The sequence below is a fragment of the Aquarana catesbeiana genome, linkage group LG02, assembly GCF_042186555.1.
Source record: "Aquarana catesbeiana isolate 2022-GZ linkage group LG02, ASM4218655v1, whole genome shotgun sequence".
Lineage (NCBI taxonomy): Eukaryota > Metazoa > Chordata > Amphibia > Anura > Ranidae > Aquarana > Aquarana catesbeiana.
In genome coordinates, this window is record NC_133325.1 from 656,829,646 (window position 1) to 656,850,833 (window position 21,188).

At 42.0% G+C, this 21,188-nt stretch overlaps 1 protein-coding gene across 1 annotated transcript; it reads right to left on the reverse strand.

Moving 5' to 3' along the window:
- Positions 1–9,864: 9,864 nt before the first annotated feature.
- LOC141130049 (fibrinogen-like protein 1-like protein) lies at positions 9,865–20,477 on the reverse strand. The gene is made up of 3 exons (XM_073618026.1): positions 20,379–20,477; positions 14,466–14,567; positions 9,865–10,961 (listed from the first exon to the last, which is right to left on the reverse strand). Exons 1-3 carry the CDS (start codon positions 20,380–20,382, stop codon positions 10,321–10,323), a joined length of 747 nt encoding a protein of 248 aa, XP_073474127.1. The 5' UTR covers positions 20,383–20,477; the 3' UTR covers positions 9,865–10,320.
- Positions 20,478–21,188: the final 711 nt, after the last annotated feature.

Consider the following 21,188-nt stretch of genomic DNA (forward strand, 5'->3'; position numbering starts at 1 on the left):
TGGCTCCCACAGCTGACAATTAAAGTTAGTTAGCCAGTCAGGAGGGGGGGGGGGCGGGTCGCGGTTCCCCGTCTGAATGGACAAAGGGAGCTGTGACTCGGCTCAGGTGCCCCCCTAGCAAGCTGCTTGCTGTGGGGACACTCGACAGGAGGATGGGGACAGGAGCACAGAAGAGGGACCCGAGAAGAGGAGGATCCAGGCTGCTCTGTACAAATCCACTGCACAGAGCAGGTAAGTTATAGAAAAAAAACAAGACTTTACATTCACTTTAATAGGCCCAACAAAGCAGTACTTCAAAATGAGGCATATATGTACTGTCCCATAAAATTGTCCTGTAATAAGTTTTCACACTTCTGCCCTTTTGCTGAACCACCATTGCTGTTACACCAGTCATTTTCAAGGTACCTAAAATCACCTATTATTACCATTGTTCCATTCAGTGGAGCTCTATCTGTGTAAGAGTCTACAGTATAGTAGTGATGGGCTGTATTTGCAGGGGTTTGGGCAAATTCTGTTAAATGTCTGAAAAATCAGAACTTTTCCATGAATTGCATTTAAATCCATGGGGTGGATGGATAACAGAATTAAAACTAAACAAAAAATCTTTCAGATTACAGGTTTAGGGGATGCCTTAAAGCTGGACTTGGTGTTTCAGAACCAGCATAGTTTTAAGGCATAGCTTCAGTGACAGAAAACTTTGGCAGCATATTTTTGGCCAAGGAATTACAGACAAAAGGATATGTGTGTGAGCCGCTCGGGCTGTATGGGAATGGAGTCCTGTGCCCACCGCTTGTTTATTAATGTTTAAAAAAAAAGCTTGCACTGCTGGTGCATTCTATTTCCAGCTCCACTAATCCAGGCATAATGCTTGAAAGTTGCTAGGGCTAGAGTCTGGAGAATTGCTTGAGCTCTATTTCTGCCTTGTTGAAAGAAAAGCCACACCAACTCTTTTTTTTCCCTCAAAAGGAGGACTGAGAATGGCAAAGTGAAGAAGATATAGCAGAGAAAGAGAGGGCGGGCTAGAGCCTTTCTCAAGCTCTACTCAGTGGACAGCAGTTATGCAGCATCATCATCTTTTAAAGAGCCAGCAGCTGGGCCTCTGTAGGAAGCAGAAGAATGATATGTCAGGTCACACTTGAGTGTCGAGCAGTGGTGTATTAAGGTTTTCTGCTGCCCTAGGCCTGACTAAACTCAGGCACCCCCTAATTTAAATATGACCCACCCCTTCCTGTCAAGGACACACTCTTTCCTTTTTAAGACCCGCCCTGTCATCTTCATGGGAGGAAGACAGAGGGACGCTGTGGGAAGAGGACAGAGAGGGATGCTGCGGGAGGAGGACAGAGATGGATATTGTGGTGGTCAATAAGGCCTAGAGAACAGCAGGTTAGGCACAGCTCAGTCTGTAGGAACAGTAATGGATAATGGCCAACAGGCCCTCTTACCAGACCCAGTGAAACCGCAACAGTAATCCTGTGGCTCTCTATCTGGTGGTACTCTCTCTGGTTGTGCGGGTACAGCGTTGCTCCCTCTCTGGGAGTGTGGGTACAGCATGGCTCTCTCTCAGGTGGTGCAGGTACAGCATGGCTCTCTCTCAGGTGGTGCGGGTACAGCGTGGATTTTTCTCTGGTGGTGCAGGCACAGTGTGGCTCTCTCTGGTGGTGCGGGTACAGCGTGGCTCTATCTGGCCTCCCCCAGCACAGTTCACTCTTTTTCTTCTCCTGTAGCACTCTGCTGTTTGCTGGGTTCCAGGTCCCTCCCCCAGTGCATGTATGCTGGGGTACTGTAGCCTGCTGTCTGTGGACACACTGGGGCCCCCAATCTTCTGGGACTATGTTTCCCATGATGCCCCGTGTGTTCTGATTGGCTCTCTGCTATGGCCAATGGGGAGGGAATCAGAGCGGGCAGAGGGCGCTTAGGGGAACCCAATTTGAGCCGCTCTCTTCTCCTGTTCAACTTCAGCTGACAGGAGGAAGGTGGGGGGCGAGTGGGGGGAAATACGCAGCCACTGTGTACACAGCTCTCCTCTCCCTGGACAGCGCTGCTGCCTAAGTGATCATTACTTTGCCGATGGGGGGGCGACTGCACCCACTACAACTGCTTCCTGGTGTCACCCGGGTGCAGTCCGCCCCCCCCCCCCCCCGCACCCCCATCCCATGGTGATGTCATTCAGCTGTACTCCTCAGATGTCGGCCCTGCATGCGGGAGGAGGGAGGAGGGTACAGGTTTTTTTCGTGAGGGGATTTTTTGCCGCCCCCCCCCCCACAAAGTGCCGCCCTAGGCCTGGCCCTTGTCGGCCTAGGCCTAAATACAGCACTGGTGTCGAGTAGGGGAACAGGACATTCCTATACGAGAGGCAGAAGTTGGTGAGCAGCAGTGAGCTGGAATATGGGGCTGAGGCATGTCACAGTGAACAGCAAGTATCAGTCACCATCAGGAACTGCAAAAAAGCTATACATAACCACTTTTTGTATGGGGTACCATCTTGGCTCAAACTCTTATGCTACAACTACTCACATATAATCTGGAGGAAATTTCCTGGCATTGGTGACCCCCATGTCAGTTTCCCAGATGCTATTCCTTTTTGTTATTGGTTATGTTACTTTTTCATTTTCGTTTTCACATTTATCAATTTTATATTAATTCATATTTATTTATTTATTTTTTTTAATTATTTTTATTAAGATTGTTTTCTTGCACATATACAGACCAAAAATATAACAAATGTCCTTACAAAACAAACATAAATAAATAAATTAATATAACAATATTTTGTTTCAGCATATAGCAGTCATCCCTAAGGAATGTTAAGGTTACAACACAATAAGTATTTCAGTTAGGTTCCCCACCATAGACCCATCATAGAACAGCATCATTATCGGCAGAGTCAGGGAGATTGTCCACTCTAGTGGAGACTACATATGGAGAAGATAACCAAGAGGACCAGATTTGATTAGATTTATTCATACAACCCCTGTGTTTATAAGTAAGTCCCTCTCTATCCAGCACAGCATTCACCGTCATTCTTGACTAAACACAAGTTGAAGGGTTACAACGTTGAGAAATTTACTTACGGGCAATAAATAACAAATGGGTAAATAACATTTTCTAAGAAAATGATGGCCAGTCCTCCGGGAATATGCCCAACAGGAAAAAATTAAGATCAGGAGTTAATTGGATTGAACAAAGTTCAGATAATATATGAAATATATCTATCAGTATTGAAATAACTTAGGGAAATGCCATAATATATGAATCAATGTGCCCATATGCATACTACAATGAGGGTAATTAGGTGAAGGTTGGCGACTCCAAGAAAACAGTTTTTGAGGGGTTTAATAGGCCCTATGGAGTATATAAAGCTGCATCAGTTTTTGGGAGGGGGAAAGCAAAACTTCTGGAAGGAGCTTAACGCTGCTGCCCACTGATCCTCGTTTAGATTGCCTATATCTATACCACCTGCTTTTAATCAAGGTTTAAGAGCTGACTGCCCTCACTGAAAGCCCTTACACACAATAAGTATATCCGACGAATGATCACCCGTTTTTGTTTTTTTTTGCATGCTGGTCTCATATTGAAAATTAATAGGGTTACTAAACTTACAAATAAAACTTCGGAAGTGATGTATTGTATTCGTATTGTATTTTCAGACGAAAACTGTACTGAATAAACAAAACATTTTGTATTTGTCCCTTCAGGAAAATTTCAGATAAACTGTTGTGATAGGCTCTCGAAAGCTGTGTACTAATGATCAGATTATGGTATGATTGCTTCGAAAGTGATATTTTTCATCCGATTTTCTGATCGTGTGTTTTAGGCTTAAGGCTTATAAATCACCAATTAGACTCTTTTTAGAATTAGACAGTGTCACCACCATAGAAAGACTGTTAGAAATTTTTCAATATATGGGATCCAAACAAGTGTGAGATTGTAATTAGTGGCGAAGTTGTAGCTACTGAAAAAATACTCTATACAAGAAGGGATACTGCTCTACAATAAAGTCAAATGATAGCATAGTACCTCCATTATACAATTATGAAGATATACAAGACCAGATTGTTTCCAATGCCCAAAACCAGTAAGTTTGTTTACTTCTGGAAGATTAAAGTTATTCCAGATAGGCATATACTGCGTTTAGCCTGTATGACTAATAGTAAAACGCACAGCCTCCCAAACCTTAGGTATCAACAAAAAAGTTGAGGAGGAGCGGTGCGTCCAAAAATGAGCTGTCTGCAGCAAGGAAACACAGTTGGTCCTTAGACAAAGAGGAAAAGAGAATTCTCTGAATTGGATCATGGGGGTCAATTTCCACCCACCCTGCTATCTGTTGCATCTGAGATTTAAAAAAATATAATTTTACATTGGGAATCGCCAACTCATCCTTAGGAAGATGGCAAATGCTTAGACAGATCCTGGCCTTCCCATGTTTCCGTATGAGTTCTCAAAATAACGTAACTATCTGTTTAAATACGTGTTGGGGTAACCCAAACTGGACAATTATGTAGCATAAAATAAGATGGGGCATCCACGCCCTTTTTACTAAATTAACCCTCCCCACTACTGACGATGGTAATTTATACCAAACAACACTAACTTTGCCCATTTTTCGAAGTAATGGAAAACTGTTCAAGTTAGGATACTCTGTCACATTAAGGGACGCCTCTACTCCCAAATATTTAAAAGATGTGACCAGCTTTATTTGAGTAGCTGCAAGTGGGAGGGGCTCTCTGATGGGGTCTAAAGGCATTATGACGGACTTGTCCCAGTTAATGGAGAACTCAGAGAATATTCTATAATTTATAATTAGGAACATTACTAAGCTAAGGGATTGTGCGGTATCACCTAAAATAGAAGAGTATTATCTGCGTACAGCATCTTATCCTCCCCCATAGATCTGTGAAAGCCCACTATTTGTGAGGACTGTCGAACTGCTGCAGCCAACGGCCATTAACCTGTATATGGGCCATAGGGGATGCATATAAAAGTTTTATAAAGTGGTTACCAAAACCAATTTTAGAATTTCCAAATATTTATTGAATGTGGGGTCACATTGTATCGATCGATTGTATCAAGCTGCTGAAACCTTTTCCTCTCTCTTACACAGTAGTGCACTGGAATCCCTCCACATACTGTATAAATGGGGCAATATGATTCCAGCAATAAAGGGGTTTTTATCTAGTTTTAACAATACAACTATTAAGACTTTATTCATAGAATGCCATAATGAATCGACTTCAAATGCTTAATTGAACACGACCAAACCTCAGACAACAGAGTTTCCTCATAAGTTTTGTATATCTCACTAGGCAACCAGTGATCCTATTACCTATATTATCTATTATTTCCCCTATATAACCCAAAGGTCTTTGGGCTTTTGCAATTGTTGCTAAAAGGTGACCCGAGCATTCTCCCTCCTCAAAGCAAAGTTGTTGAAGAAAAAATTGTTTCTGCTCTGCCTTATTATTCGCTATAAGGGCCCCTTGAAATTTTCCACATTTTGTCATGTTACAACCAAAAACGTAAATGTATTTTATTTGGATGTTATGTGATAGACCAACACAAAGTGGCACATAACTGTGAGGTGGAAGGAAAATAATAAATGATTTTCAACGTTATTTACAAATATATATGTGAAAAGTGTGGCATGCATTTGTATTCAGCCCCCTTTACTCCCATACCCCTAACTAAAATCTAGTGTAACCAATTGCCTTCAGAAGTCACCTAATTAGTAAATAGAGTCCCACCTGTGTGTAATTTAATCTCAGTATAAGTACAGCTGTTCTGTAAAGTCCTCAGAGGTTTGTTAGAGAACTTTAGTGAACAAACAGCATCATGAAGGCCAAGGAACACACCAGACAGGTCAGGGATAAAGTTGTGGAGAAGTTTAAAGCAGGGTTAGGTTATAAAAAATATCCCAAGCTTTGAACATCTCACGGAGCACTGTTCAATCCATCACCTGAAAATGGAAAGAGTATGGCACAACTGCAAACCTACCAAGACATGGCCGTCCACCTAAAAGGACAGGCCAGGGAAGGAGAGCAATAATCAGAGAAGCAGCCAAGTGGCCCATATTAACTCTGGAGGAGCTGCAGAGACCGACAGCTCAGGTGGGAGAATCTGTCCACAGGACAACTATTAGTCGTGCACTCCATAAATCTGGCCTTTATAGAAGAGTGGCAAGAAGAAAGCCATTGTTGAAAGAAAGCCATAAGAAGTCCTGTTTGCAGTTTGCGAGAAGCCCTGTGGGGCACACAGCAAACATGTGGAAGAAGGTGCTCTGGTCAGATGAGACCAAAATTGAACTTTTTGGCCTAAAAGCAAAACTCTATGAGTTGATGGGAAGATGGATGGAGCCAAATACAAGGTAATCTTAAACGAAAACCTGTTAGAGCCTGCAAAAGACTTAAAACTGGGGTGGAGGTTCACCTTACAGCAGGACAAAGACCCTAAACATACTGCCAGAGCTACAATGGAATGGTTTAGATCAAAGTATATTCATGTGTTAGAATGGCCCAGTCAGAGTCCAGACCTAAATCCAATTGAGAATCTGTGGCAAGACTTAAAACTTGCTGTTCACAGATGCTCTCCATCCAGTCTGACAGAGCTTGAGCTATTTTGCAAAGAGGAATGGGCAAAAATGTCACTCTCTAGATGTACAAAGCTAGTAAAGACATCCTCAAAAAGACTTGCAGCTATAATTGCAGCGAAAGGTGATTCTAAAAGTATTGACTCAGGGGGGCTGAATACAAATGCACTTCACACTTTTCACATGTTTATTTGTAACAAATTTGGAAAACCATTTATCATTTTCCTTCCACTTCCCAATTATGTGCCACTTTGTGTTGGTCTATCACATAAAATCCCAATGAAATACATTTATGCTTTTGGTTGAAACATGACAAAATGTGGTAAATTGCAAGGGGTGTGAATACTTTTTTAACGGCACTGTAATTTCTGTTGTTCTAACCATATCACCTGATTGTCATGAGTGTGACTAGTAATATATCTAACCTCTGCCTGATTGACAGCCTTAATAATATTAGTTCCCCACATCTTAGCTTGCTTATTTATCTTAGAAATTTGAGCTATAAGAATACCCCTTAATGAGTTCCACAATACAAATATATGTGCAGAGAGCTTATTAGTTAAAAGAAAAGAGCAGGATATACTATCCCGAGGGTCTAAGATGGTCAACCAGTAAGGGTTAACTTTCCAGTATCCCTTTGGGACTGGAGACTGTAAAATTAAAGTAAGAATTAACGGGGAGTGATCTGACAGACTCCTAGCAGAATATGCCACATTGACAATCAAAGGTAAAATCAAAGAATTACCCAATGCTAAATCAATTCTCCACAAGAACATATGTGTCCAAGAGAAACATGAGAAACATTTCTCCTCCGGGTTCCTCAGCCGCCAAATGTCATTTATATCTATTTATTTGTGGTGATAGGGCTGCACACAGAAAAGGCCAAGCACAGCCTGAATTTCTCGGATTTACCAGTGTAATATTTCTCCTCCTAGGCATTTACCAACTAGTTTTTGCAACAGAAAATAGAGGGTAGAAATCCTGCAAAAAAAGTTAAGCATAGAATCTTTTGACCATAGGCTGCCTGCCCTTCCTAAATCAGCAGGAGTGTTAATACTAGCTTGGTAAAGCTGCTGGCAGTTCAACTACTTGCATACTAGCTGGGGCAAACAGCCCCCTTCCACCAGTTAATGGCCTTGCAGGACCCTCAGTGCTCAAAAACCCAGCCACCATTCAATTTTACAAATGTATGTTCCTTTTTTAGTTTCCATTTTCATATTTTTTAATGTATTTTACATGTATTACTTTTTTTATGCAATGTTTTATTATTTTGTGTTGATGCAGTGGTAGGGCTTCACACTGCAGAGGACATGGACATCTGTAATTCCTTGATTCTGCCAGTGTAACCTTCCCTCTTCCAAGCACTCAGCAGACATTTTTTATTTTTTATATTTATTGAACTTGCTTTACTCAGGACACTGGGGCACAGCTACAGAGATAAATGCTATGGCCATAGGCTTACTGCTGTTTCACAATAATTCAAAATTCTATTGCTACAGGCACCAGTCACAGACAATGCCGGAACCTGGTGTTCAGTGACTGATCAGGCTCGAGCGAAAACCCTGAAACTTAGAAGTGAGGATGCCATGGTCTTCTGGGTGTTTAGGAAGGACCACTTTCCACGGTCACTCTTCCTTACTTTACTTCCCCCTCTTCTTTTGGCCAATACATTTTTCTAGTTTCTGGAAAGTCACCTTTTGTCTTAACATTTGTCCCTCACTATTGCCAAACGGTACTGCGGATGGCCAATTTTTTCACAATTGTTTCTGAGATGTACTTTAAATTGCAGAAAAACACCCACCTTGTGTTTTCACATTTATGCCTGTGCTTGTTGTCTTGAAAATGTGGTGACCCAAGGAGAAGAGTTTAAGGAGCTGACAGGTATTCATTAGCACACCCCACAACGAGTGAGGGACTTTGCTGAGGAATGGCTTCCAGGTTGTAGCCCACAGATACACTCAAACTGGCATATTTTCTTGGCCTTTGAAGAAAATATTTAATGACTGCCTTGTATTTACACATGTAGGCCTACTCAAACAGCTCTCCTGTCACTGGTTCTTTTTTACAACTGTATCTGATATACTACACTGTAATTTTTATTGTAGAAAATACATCAGCCTTGTTTGTGTCTCCACATTTTGGCTTGTTCTACCTGGTCACATTCAAGTACTGTCTTTTTTGACAATCAATTCTTTTAGTATATCTGACATATATGTTTTAATTGGGGTTCTGGAGTGCCCTGTTACTCACCATTTTTCAGATGCAGATACAGGCCCCTTTAATATTCTTTTCCACAACTCTTCGCTTTCCAGGACATGCCCAGCGAATATCAGTTTCTCTGTTCCCTTCCTCTGCTGCTTAAGGAGGCCACACCTGATGAGGCAGAAGTATCTGAGCATGTGATCTGCAGACAGATTGGAGACCCCACTGTCAGAACCAGCATGGGGGTAGCTGAGCCAGAGCCTAAAAGCATTCAGCTTCTCCAGAAGACCCATGTACTGTGGAAAGAACTTCTACGATTGCTACCAGAGTACTGGAGCCCAAGTGGGTCAGCCCTATGTCATTCCAGGGGTTTGAATCCCTTCAGCTGTTCATCTTTATTACCAGAGGTACCTTGAACTTCACTGAGAGTAATACTAAATATGATCACTAGTAACTGTGTCCTCTACTGTTTCACTGAAGTAATGATTCTCAGCTTGAATCTCTGTTGTTATAAGGTTTGGATAAGACAGAGTTCCAGTCTCACATGAAGTACAGGAATGTTTTAGGGGGGTTTATTGTGACACATAAAAAAATTTTTCATCCACTGTCTAAGAAAAATGTGTCACACTGGTCACGGTGCAGAAGCCATATATCAAAGGGACACTAACATAATCAAGAAAAAAAAAGTTAAACACATTTACAGGTACTGTATACATTAAACATTCTGGTTGCCATTCTTTCTTTCTTTCTTCTGGGGATGCTTTTTTTAAATAGTTATTATCTTCAGTTTATTCAGTATTTCTTCAATATGGTTGTTGCTGTCATGAACCAAAGTTGGTTTATGTGTAGCACTGTGTATATTAAAAGTAAAGGGGTTTTTAGAAACTCTATTTAACAATTTCATTTTAGTTTTTCTTTAATTATGTTACATAAACTGTACACAATATAAAATGACAAACATTAATACGGTTTTATATTTTTACAAAATTCAAGAGGACAGCCTGCCAAAATAGGAAACACTTTAGCGTACATAGAGAAAGCACCCAAGACACAACATATAGAAGCCATCATTGGAAGACTGGTGCTTAATCATACATTTAATCATATAAAATATGCAGTGGTTTAACTCAGTAAAATGTAATAAAACAGATGGGAAGGTAATAAAACTGTAGGGTATTCTTACAGTGAGTAGAGTAAAGGAAAAATGTGCAGCCCATCCCACCAATGGCCCCCCCTCACATGCTGGAACCAGGTGCTGGCCTGAAGTCCACCACTCCTCCACACATGACTAAAAGAAAACCATGCACACATGATGTCTTCACAGACAAAGCATTAATCAGCCAGCATGCTTCAGCACTAAAGGGGTGGTCCTGGGGACGGAATCATGTACCAAAGCTCATCGGTTGAATAAAGTTTTGCCTGTAAAGGCAGCATCATTGTACAGCTTTTATTTTGAATTATAATGAGCATTATTGGCAACATAGGGGATGTTTGATATGCTCGTACAAAGCTTCTTGAATGAAAAATAGACATCATTAGTCTAGATAGATGCAATAGTCTGCAGGGCGTATTAGAATGGTTGACCCTTTGCAGTTCCCATTACAGAGTCCCTGCCAGTATATGCCATTTTTGTTGTTCAGCTTGGAGGCATAGCATGCTCCATACCACCATGCACCACCATAACTAGAGGCACAGTTAGCACTATAAGTGTCCTGGTCTTTATCTTTACTTGAGAATTTCATGTTGTCATGTGCGACCCCCGCAGTTACTGAAGACATGGCATCTCCTGCAGTGCCTGTGTAGCTTCCCAGCCTCAGCCTATAACCATTTGCTTCATCCTCCACACTGAAAAGGTTGTAGTCAGCATATTTTTCTTCATTGTTATTGTCAAGAATAACAAAACGGGCCTGGTACACCCTCTGCTTGGTGATTTGGTGAATGTACTCAATGCCCAGCCAGTAATCCTTCTCAACATTGCCAAAGCCATATTTGTAGGTAGTCCAGGACTCATCCCATGTAATCTCAGAGTTAAAGGAATTACGCTGGATGACAATCCAGCCTCCACTGTAAGTTGTCATGTCACAGTACACAACCAGTGGATGTGAACCTTTGGGATGTATAACATAGACGCCACTCTCCTTTTCTCGTGAAATTGCACTGCAGTCTTTTGGAAATCCTGTAACAAAAAAGAATACTTACAAATTGAGGGAACCCAGAACACTATAACCTGCATAAGTAGTGTATGTTTAAAGGTCAAATGTAGCTCAGGTTACCAAGCTATAAACCTATGGACTTCTGGAGTAAAGCCGGGTACACACTAACTGTCAGCTCCGGTTGGAGCCGCTGTACTAACTATGCAAGGTTAGTCCAGCAATCTCCCCCCCCTGCTGAGCTGTTGTGTTCTGACAGCACCAGAACACTCCGATCAGCACTCTCTGCCATTGACTGAAAACACTGATTGGGAGTCGGTCGACTGCTGGTTTTCCAGCATGCACATCCGATAGACACACATACACATGGGCAGAATGTCAGCCATTTTTTTTTTGAACCGGCAAATGTCTCCAGACATTCTGCCTGTGTGTACAGGGCTTAAGACAAAAAGACAGATTAGAATGTCTCTACACAATAAGGACAAGACTTTGTAGTAGCATCATTTTTCAATAGTTTAAGTCTTGTTCAGTAACCATTGTAAACAGCAATCATGTTTATTTCCAGTAGCTCACAGTACAATCCACAATTTTGTTTATGAAGTTTACTTAAAGCTGAACTCCAGGTATTCAGCCACTTTGAGAAATGTGCAGGCATAATGTGAGTTATGGCCAATGAGGTGCCTTTCACCTCTGAACTTCTCTTTAATTTAGTGCTAACAGTTTTATGGCATTCCCAGATGATATCTATGCTACACTCCAGGACCCTGAGAGACGATGTGTTCTCATTGGAATGACATTGGAACGACTGCCAGGTCATTGCTTTCTGTGTCTCTGTTAAAGGGATTTACTCTCCCTGTTTTGGAAAATGCAAAAATTTGAGTCGTCACTAGAACAGAAACATAGTGTACATCTTTCAATGGGGACACCTTTTGCTGCTGACAACACTTTGAAGATATGGTCTCTCACTTCCTGAGAAAGAAGTGAAGGAAAAATTCCCAAATGAGACACAGATAGCAAAAAAAAATCTGAGTGGGTTTTAATCCTTCAATACAGTATAGAAAAAAATAATTTTAGCCTTAGAAAAACTTTAACCATGTCACATTCATTTGTAAAACACTGGATAGTTTCTCTGGGGAGATTTAACCTCTAGGTACTTTCTTGTGACCATTGTGTGCAGTAGCAAAATGGATGATAGAAAATCTAACATTTCAGAGTTGTCATTAAAACAGGAGGTGAGGGGAACAGCAGGTGAGGGGAAATCTTTCCATGGGGACACCTGTTCTGATGACAGCTGCTCCCTTGTACTGAAGAGATTTACTTCCCGATATGTCTCTGGAACAGGAAGTAAAGGGAAATCTCCCTTATTAGCCACATACATCAGAAAAATTTTTAAAAATTGAGTAAGGTCTTTACCAGGGCCGGCCACAGCATAAGGCAGCTTTGGCAGCTGCCGTAGAGTATTAGGATGGGGGGGAGGGCGGTAAAATCACTTGGGGATTGTGGGTTAAGTAGAAATACCAGTGCAGGGTGGCTGGAGGACGGGAATGAGCAGCAGGGCTCCCTGTCCTTCCTCCTTCCACACTGCTTTGCAATCTTACATTCTCCACCCTGTGTCCTTGGCTGCCCCCCTCTCCTGCCCCATAGTGTCCCCTCAGTCAAGTGTACTCCCAGACAGAATCCCGGGAACCCCAGAGTCACCTCCATCCTTCTCTGTATACAGAGCCCAGCCAAAGCCACTTCTTCCGGACAAACTAACTTTGCGCACACTGGTGCAGCCCTATGAGAGCTGGCTTGTTTTACAGCCCTGACATCACGCAGAGATCTCCCCTGGAAAGCCCATGAAGCAGGAGATGCGGGCTCCCATGGTGATCACCCTGTCTGTGTTGCTGCTGGAGGTAGCCCAGGCGACCATGGAGGAGTGCTTGGAGGGTGGCCACCTGCAGCTCTGTATGCTTCCTTACCAACTACAACAGCCAGGCTGACATGGGTGGCACAGACTATGCTGGCTGTGATCCAATACCTGCACTCCATCAACCTGATCCTCCACCTCAGTGAGTGAGATGACCCCATCTCCTCCATACACCATTCCATATCCCACCCGAATTCCCCCTAGGGACAGGAACCCCATCTCCAGACCAGTGTGTGGTCACATGAGGCCAGGGAGGGGTACAGCAGTATGCGGGGGAGGGTCTAGCAGTATCAGCATGGGGTGGCTGGAGGACGGGAGGGATCCAGCAGTACCAGCACTAGGTGGCTGGATGCCAGGGAGGGGTACAGCAATACCCGGTAGAATTCAAATGCCCAGCCACTTGGGGATTTGGGGGTGTGTGCAGCATTACAAACACAGGGTAGCTGGAGGCTGGGGGGTACAGCAGTACCAGCATGGGGTGGCTAGAGATGGGGGTTTCTGCAGTACTGTACCAGTGCGGGGTCGCTGGAGGCCAGAAAGGAGTACAGCAGTATCAGCATGTAGTGACTGGAGGATGGGAGGGGTCTAGCAGTAACAACGTAGGATGGCTGGAGGATGGAGGGGTACAGCAGTACCAGCGCAGGTTCACTGGAGGCCTGTGGGGAACAACAGTACCAGTGCAGGGTGGCTGGAGGACGGGAGAGATCTAGCAGTAACAATGCGGAGTGTTGGAGAATGGGGGGGGTACAGCAGTACCAGCACATGGTCACTGGAGGCCAGGGGGTACAACAGCATTATTGCAGGGTGGCTGCAGTATGGGGGGGGTCAAGCAGTATCAGTGTGGGGTGGCTGCAGGATGGGAGGGGATCTAGCAGTATCAGCGTGGGGTGGCTGCAGGATGGGGGGGTGTAGCAGTACAAGCGTAGGGTGACTGGAGGAGGGGGGGTACAGCAGTACCAGTGCAGTGTGGCTGGAGGATGGGGGGGAAGGGGTAAAATGCATCTTTGCCTGTGTAGACAAAAATCCTTGCACCGTCTCTGGTCTTAACCATTCCATTCTGTATCCAAAAAAAAGAAGGTAAAGCATTATCTACACTTTAAGTAATAGTTTAGCCGTAATAGATTCCTTTGGAAAATAAATTCTGTCAGTGGGAAAAAAAAAACAGACACAGGTACGGTATTTTCACAATAAGTGTATAATTACATGTGTAGTACAGTTTTTTTCTTTAGCTTCATGGACAACTAATACATGCATTTCTTTGAACCTGTTCCTGCTGGCGTACACATAGATACTGTGGATGGGCACCACACATAAGCTTTCATTTGGAACGTTTTTCTGTTCTGAGCATATGCTCAACGCGACCTCTCATCACAGTGACTAAGCTTCTAATCATTGTTTATGATCATGATCTTCAATCATGTGACCACTGTGATTGTCTATCACATGATATAGAAGCCTTCCCCCACCCCTTGGCATTCAGATCCTGTTAAAGGCCGGGGGTTTGGGGGGGGTGCAGTGGTGTAAGAGGTTAAGCCACAATAAACGCAAACTAGAGATGCATTATTAAAGTAAACATTTTTATACATATTTGATGTTAGATTTATACGCAGACAAACCGTACTGAAGAGCTCTACATCATCATCATCATTCCTCGGCTTCCTGTTACCGTGACGTGTTGAAACAGCAGAAACAGCAGCTAGTATCCAGAAATAATATAGGATTCCTAAGGGTACAAAAGAAAGATAAGTAATTCATGCTAACAGATTTAGAAATAAAATATTGTATAAACCAAAAACATAAGACAGTGGGGCGAGTTAGAGGACTAAATCTTCAAGGGGGCTGCATCATGTCCACTGATGACCTCACAAATCTAATTATAGAAAAAGATTATCAGAAATTGCAACTTGCCATATTTTATCCCAGAGAAAAGAATCTTAATCCTTTCATGACTAAGCCTATTTCTGACATTTGTTGCTTGCAAGTTAAAATCTGTATTTTTTGCTAGAAAATTACTTAGAACCCCCAAACATTATATATATTTTTAGAAGATAATCTAGAGAATAAAATCACGATCGTTGCAATATTTTATGTCACACTGTATCTGCGCAGAGGTCTTTCAAACACAATTTTTTAGGAAAAATGACACTTTCAAGAATTAAAAAAAAAAAAACGTAAAGTTAGCCCAATTTTTTTATATAATGTGAAATATGATGTTACACTGAGTAAATAGATACCTAACATGTCATGCTTTGAAATTGCACACACTCGTGGAATGGCGACAAACTACGGTACCTAAAAATCTCCATAGATGCTTTAAAAAAAAATAACGGTTACCAGGTTAGTGTTACAAAGGAGGTCTAGTGCTAGGATTATTGCTCTCGCTCTGATGATCACGGCGATACCTCACATGTGTGATTTGAACACCGTTTACATATGTGGGCGCAACTTAAGTTTGCGTTTTCTTTGCTGCGCGAGCTCACGGGGAACGGGGGCGCTTTAGAATTATAATTTTTTTCTTATTTATTTTATTTATTTTAATTTTTTTACATTGTCACTTTTCCAGTCCTACTCTAGCCAGCGGAAGTGCTGGATCGTGTCTCGGGTTTCCCGGTGGGACGGGAGGCCCGGGAAGAGCGGCGGAAGGCAGCGGGAGGGGGGACTTCCCCTCTCGCTCCTCCGGGATAACAGCCGAGTGGTTTTTCATCGGTTGTTATCCCTGAAGAGCAGAGCGCCCGCTTTAAAAAACGGTACCGGGATGATGCATGCACCTGGTATGCATGCATATGTGCGTACGGTCGGCGCTAAGGGGATAAAATACAACATATGTCCTGAAGAATTTAGCTACAAAATGATCTAAGGAACTGCAATGTATTAAGTAAAGAACAGCTGGGGTGCATTTGTGCACTTTTGTCTATAGAATCAATATTTTAATGAGCCTAGCGCAATTAATAAATCACAAATAGAAATGCTATATCTTTTTTCAACAAAAGATTTTGCCATGGTTGGCCTAAATTAACTCTGTTGCTAAAATCAATCAAAATGGTGGCAGTTTACATCATCACTGTAGGGATGGGGGCGAACGGTTCAGCCCGAGTATGAGTTCAGCTGTTTGGACGTTCTCCGAACAACCGAATTATAAGACCATTTGTTCGGCCCGCCGAACGACCACAATGCACTGCGCCACCACACAGTGCATTGAAAGCCCTGATTGGGCGAAGCATTGAATGCTTCGCCCAATCAGAGAACAGAGCCGTGTCAGAGCCATGATTGGACGCTGTCATGATGACTCTATCCAATCATAGCTTATTGCTCTTTATCTTGCCCCACACTATAAAAGTATTCTTTCCATAGCGGCCATTTATAGTGTGATAGCAGTGTGGAGAGAGATAGCACAGGGTTCTGTTCAGTACTATTAGACAGTTAGTGTGCTATAGTGTGCTATTATGATTCATCTTTACATTAGTGTGACTGTAGGGATAGTTAAGTCAGTGTGAGTGTAGTGACTGTTTAACACAGTATATTTTATTGCGTTACTGCAAGTTTAATGCCATATAGTTCTATGCGTTACTGCAAGTTTAATGGTGAATATATTTTATTGCGTTACATATCACCAGCTGTAGACTATAGCCGGCAAATTTATCTGCCCCATCTGCTGCAGCAGAAAAAAAAAATACAGTCCCTGCCACCCACATGCCCAGCATCTAAATTATATATTTGGTGAAAGCAGAGACCCTGGAGAATAAAATAATGGCAACTGCAGTTTTTTATGTTGCACAATATTTGCTCAGATATTTATCAAATGCATATTTTCGGAAAAAATACACTAAAATTAATTTTAGTGCACACAAACACAATACACCCATTTTTGATAAAATATAAAAGATAGGGTTGGGTTGAGTAAATAGATACCAAATATTTCAAGCCTTAAAGTGTTTGTTAACCCACAGGGTTAACGTTACATTATCCTCTTTGTTGATTCATCTAATGTCACCCTGTGACTGTGCTTTATTAAAAATGCAGCTATATACCTTGTTTACTGATCACAGATCAGCAATCACGTGACATGCCGCCTCTCTCTTCTCTCGGCCCGACAGATGCAGTGGGCGGGGCCGAGAATCCCCCACTGATGTCATTCAGGAGGGGAGGAGGAGAGAAGGAGAGAGGCGGCCCCACCCACTGCAGCTGTCATGCGAGAGAAGAGAGAGGCGGCATGTCAAGTGATTGCTGATCTGCACTCAGTAGACAAGGTATATAGCTGCATTTTTAATAAAACACAGTCACAGGGGGACACTAGATGAATCAACAAAGAGGATAATGTAACAACCCTAATTTGAGCAGCAGGACGGGAGGGGGCAGCCCAGACACAAAGCAGACAGTCAGAGAGAGGAGGTTGGAGAGGATGGAGGAGAGGACACAGAAGACACAGAGCAGGGCTGCATATGCACATACGCTGATAATGATGTCAAGGCTCAGCAGCCCTGATATATCGTGGTCAAAGTACATAGGGGAGGACAAAAACTGGCAGGATCAGCCAGGTATTTCAGGTGATACGGGGGGCCAAATTACACAGCACAAGGAAAAGAATCTTTATTTTGTATTTTTTTTGGGTTAACAAACGCTTTAAAATGATGTGTGCTTGTGAAATCACAAAAAAAAAATCCCCATAGGCGAGTGTGTATGGGGTGCTTTTGAATGTTATATTTTTTTAAATAAAAATATATTTTTTGTTATTTTCTTTAAGTTTATTGCTATCACATGGGGGCTATGTGTCAGCATGGGCAGGTGGCAGGTCATCTTTATGGAGACATTGGGGGTCTATTAGACCTCTAATGTCTCCCCTGCTCTCTACTGGACAGATTGTTCTTTATTAGATGTGTACAAAAAAAGTGATCACTTTCACCTGTAAGCCTGTAACCAGCTATAAAAATCAAATCAAAGGGATAAAGCCCCAGTCTGGGTTCTTCACCTTCCCACTCCCCTCTATCTGATTGCTGAATGTTTAGCGGTAGGGTCCTCTCAGGATCGGGAAGAGGATGACATCACAGAGGGACAGCAGTGGACCAGTGATTTTGGGGGGCACTGCAGTGCTGGATCAGTGACCTCCCCCCCTCCCACCACCAATGTCACCAAGAGACCTCAAGGGGGGACTTTGGTGAATGTATCTAGCATCAAAAGGTAGGACGAAAAAACATGCATAGTAACAGTGGTTAGAGGGAGGGAGGGAGGGATAGCAAAAATATAATTTTATCCTGGAATGGGGCTTTACCCTGACATGTATCCTTATGTCATGCATCTTTATTTCCTGTTTTACAAGCATGTGTCTGTGTGCATGAAAATAGACTACAAAGTGAAAATTATCACCTGACTTTTTGGCAAAATTGCCACCTAATTAATAGCAAAGATCTAGCTCACTGATATTCTAGCTCTCAGCCAGCATTTGTACCTGGGGAGTACATCTGATGGGGTCAAGGGGTACTTGGGCATCTTATATTACCCACTTAAGGACCAGCCTCATTTTGGATTTTAGGTGTTTACATGTTTAAAACAGTTTTTTTTTGCTAGAAAATTACGTAGAACCCCCAAATATTATATATTGTTTTTTTTCTAACACCCTTGAGAATAAAATGGCAGTCAATGCAATACTTTTTTTTGCACAGTATTTACGCAGCGGTCTTATAAGCGCACTTTTTTTGGAAAAAAATCACTTTTTTGAATAAAAAAATAAGACAACAGTAAAGTTAGGCCAATTTTTTTTTTATATTGTGAAATATAGTGTTACACCAAGTAAACTGATACCCAACATGTCACGCTTCAAAATTGCGCCCGCTCGTGGAATGGCATCAAACTTTTACCCTCAAAAATCTCTATAGGCGACGTTTAAAAAATTCTACAGTTTGCATGTTTTGCATTACAGAGGAGGTCTAGGGCTAGAATTCTTGCTCTCACTCTACTGGTCGGGGCGATACCTCACATGTGTGGTTTGACCACCTTTTTCATATGCGGGCGCTACTCACGTATGCGTTTGCTTCTGCGCACGAGCTCATCGGGACGGGGGTTTTTTTAATTTTTTTTTTTATTTTTATTATTTATTTTACATGACTTTATTTATTTGTACACAGTTTTAAAAGAAAAAAAATGTGTCACTTTTATTCCTATTACAAGGAATGTAAACATCCCTTGTAATAGAAAAAAGCTTGACAGGACCTCTTAAAAATGAGATCTGGGGTCAAAAAGACCTCAGATTTCATATTTACACTAAAATGCAGTAAAAAAAAAAGAGTCATTTAAAAAAATGACATTGAAAAAAATGTGCCTTTAAGACGTATGGGCAGAAGTGATGTTTTGACGTCGCTTCCGCCCAGCAGTGTCATGGAGACGAGTGGGCACCATCTTAGCCTCACTCGTCTCCAGGCACAGCACGGAGAAGGACGCAATCGCCTCCGCCACTACCGACGGCTCCGGTAAGCGGCGGAGGTCACCGGATCACGGCGGGGGGGCCCTCTCCCGCCACCGATAAAAGTGATCTCGCGGTGAATCCGCCGCAGAGACCACTTTTATCCTAAAGCCGACCACCGCACGAAAACGGGGATACTAGGGTTATGGCAGCTAGCTGCTGCCATAACAACGATATATGCCGCCAAAGTTTGGACGTACATCGGCAAGTGGTGACTCTCATAATAAAATTTTAGAGTTCTTGGCAAAATAGAGGAAAAGAAATATTTTATTCTTTTAAAAGCTAAATTATTTGTTTGTAAAACATTTACATAACAGGGTGATAACAGTGATAACAGCAAAGTCAAGGGGCACTTGAGGTTGGATAAAGAAACCAAGGAGTACTTGGTAAACATTAGCTTTTATAAAGTCTACAAAGTATAGATGGGTAAATGTAAGTGCCTTTTTGTTATAGAATTTATCTTACTAATACACGTACAATATATATACAAAAGTCCAACAAAAATTATTTTGATAAGACTAAAAATGACTGGCATTGCTATTCTGTGTCCGGGTATCACAAACTTCACGGGAAACCAAAACGAAATAACTAAACTGAACATGCTCGGACAGGTGAAACGGTTGCTCAAAGCTACAAGTCTCAATTCTTGTATTATTTCCTCAACATAGGATAAAAAATAAAAGCAATACCCGAATGGCTACAATGATCAGCCAGGATTTTTTGTTGTTGTTTTTGCGGAATCTATGATCAAGAATAGAGTAACTGACTAGCAGTTTACTATTTCTGTAAATTGCCACATTTCCAGTGTCTGTTATTGTTACAATTTATTCTGCTACAAACTGCAATGTCAGTTTTGGAACTTTAAATAGAATGCACCAAAACTGCTGATTTTCCACGGATGATCACTAATGGCAGAATGTTAAAAAGATTACTATATGTTTCAGTATGTTATACAACACTGTGATATTACTTATTGAGTGACAGAATTACTTTATAAGAAAAACAACAATCATATTTAAAATACGAGTTTGCACTGCTAAGCCACAGTTGCTTTCATATTTCTGTCATTTGTAGACTCACCCATTTGAGTTGACTGATCTTCACACGCTTTGGGTTCTGCTGTATTGCTGTATTTCTCCTCTTCTCTTCCTTCTTTCTATGTAGAACACATATTGTGCCATGCCAGAAGTACAAAGTACGTATTTTCTCAAGATCTGTTCTAATAGATTGGTTTAACTCCTCAACAGCTGACAATGCATACTTCCTAAACATATTGTTTGTCTATCTACAGTATACAGTAAAACCTTGGATTGAGAATAACTTGGTCTGAGAGTGTTTTGCAAGAAGAGCTACATTTTTTATAAATTTTGACTTGATAAACAAGCGACGTCTTGATATACAAGTAGCGTCCCGTTAAAACTGAGTATTAAAAAGAAGAGAGGAGCCTCTAATGCCCCATACGCACGATCGAAATTTCCGTCAGAAAAACCTTGGATGGTTTTTCTGATGGAATTCCGCTCAAGCTTGCCTTGCATACACACGGTCACACAAAAGTTCTCTGAACTTTCGACCGTCAAGAACGTGGTGACGTACAACACTATGGCGAGCAGAGAAAACGAAGTTCAATGCTTCCGAGCATGTGTTGAATTGTTTCCGAGCATGCGTAGGAATTTTGCGGGTCGGAATTGCTACAGATGATCGGAATTTCCTATAGGAAATTTTTCCATTGGAAAAATAAAGAACCTGCTCTCAATCTGGAGCATACACACGGTCGGAATTTCCGACCAAAAGCTCACATCGGACTTTTGCTGGCGGAATTTCCGATCATGTGTACAGGGCATAAGTGTAGCAATATGGTTACATTTAATGAAGGCACAACATTTAGCAACT

Coding starts and splice junctions, on each gene's coding strand:
- LOC141130049 (XM_073618026.1), bottom strand. Junction 10,962..14,465: donor TGATGATGTAGAGCTCTTCA/GTACGGTTTGTC, acceptor TTTTTGTTACAG/GATTTCCAAAAGACTGCAGT.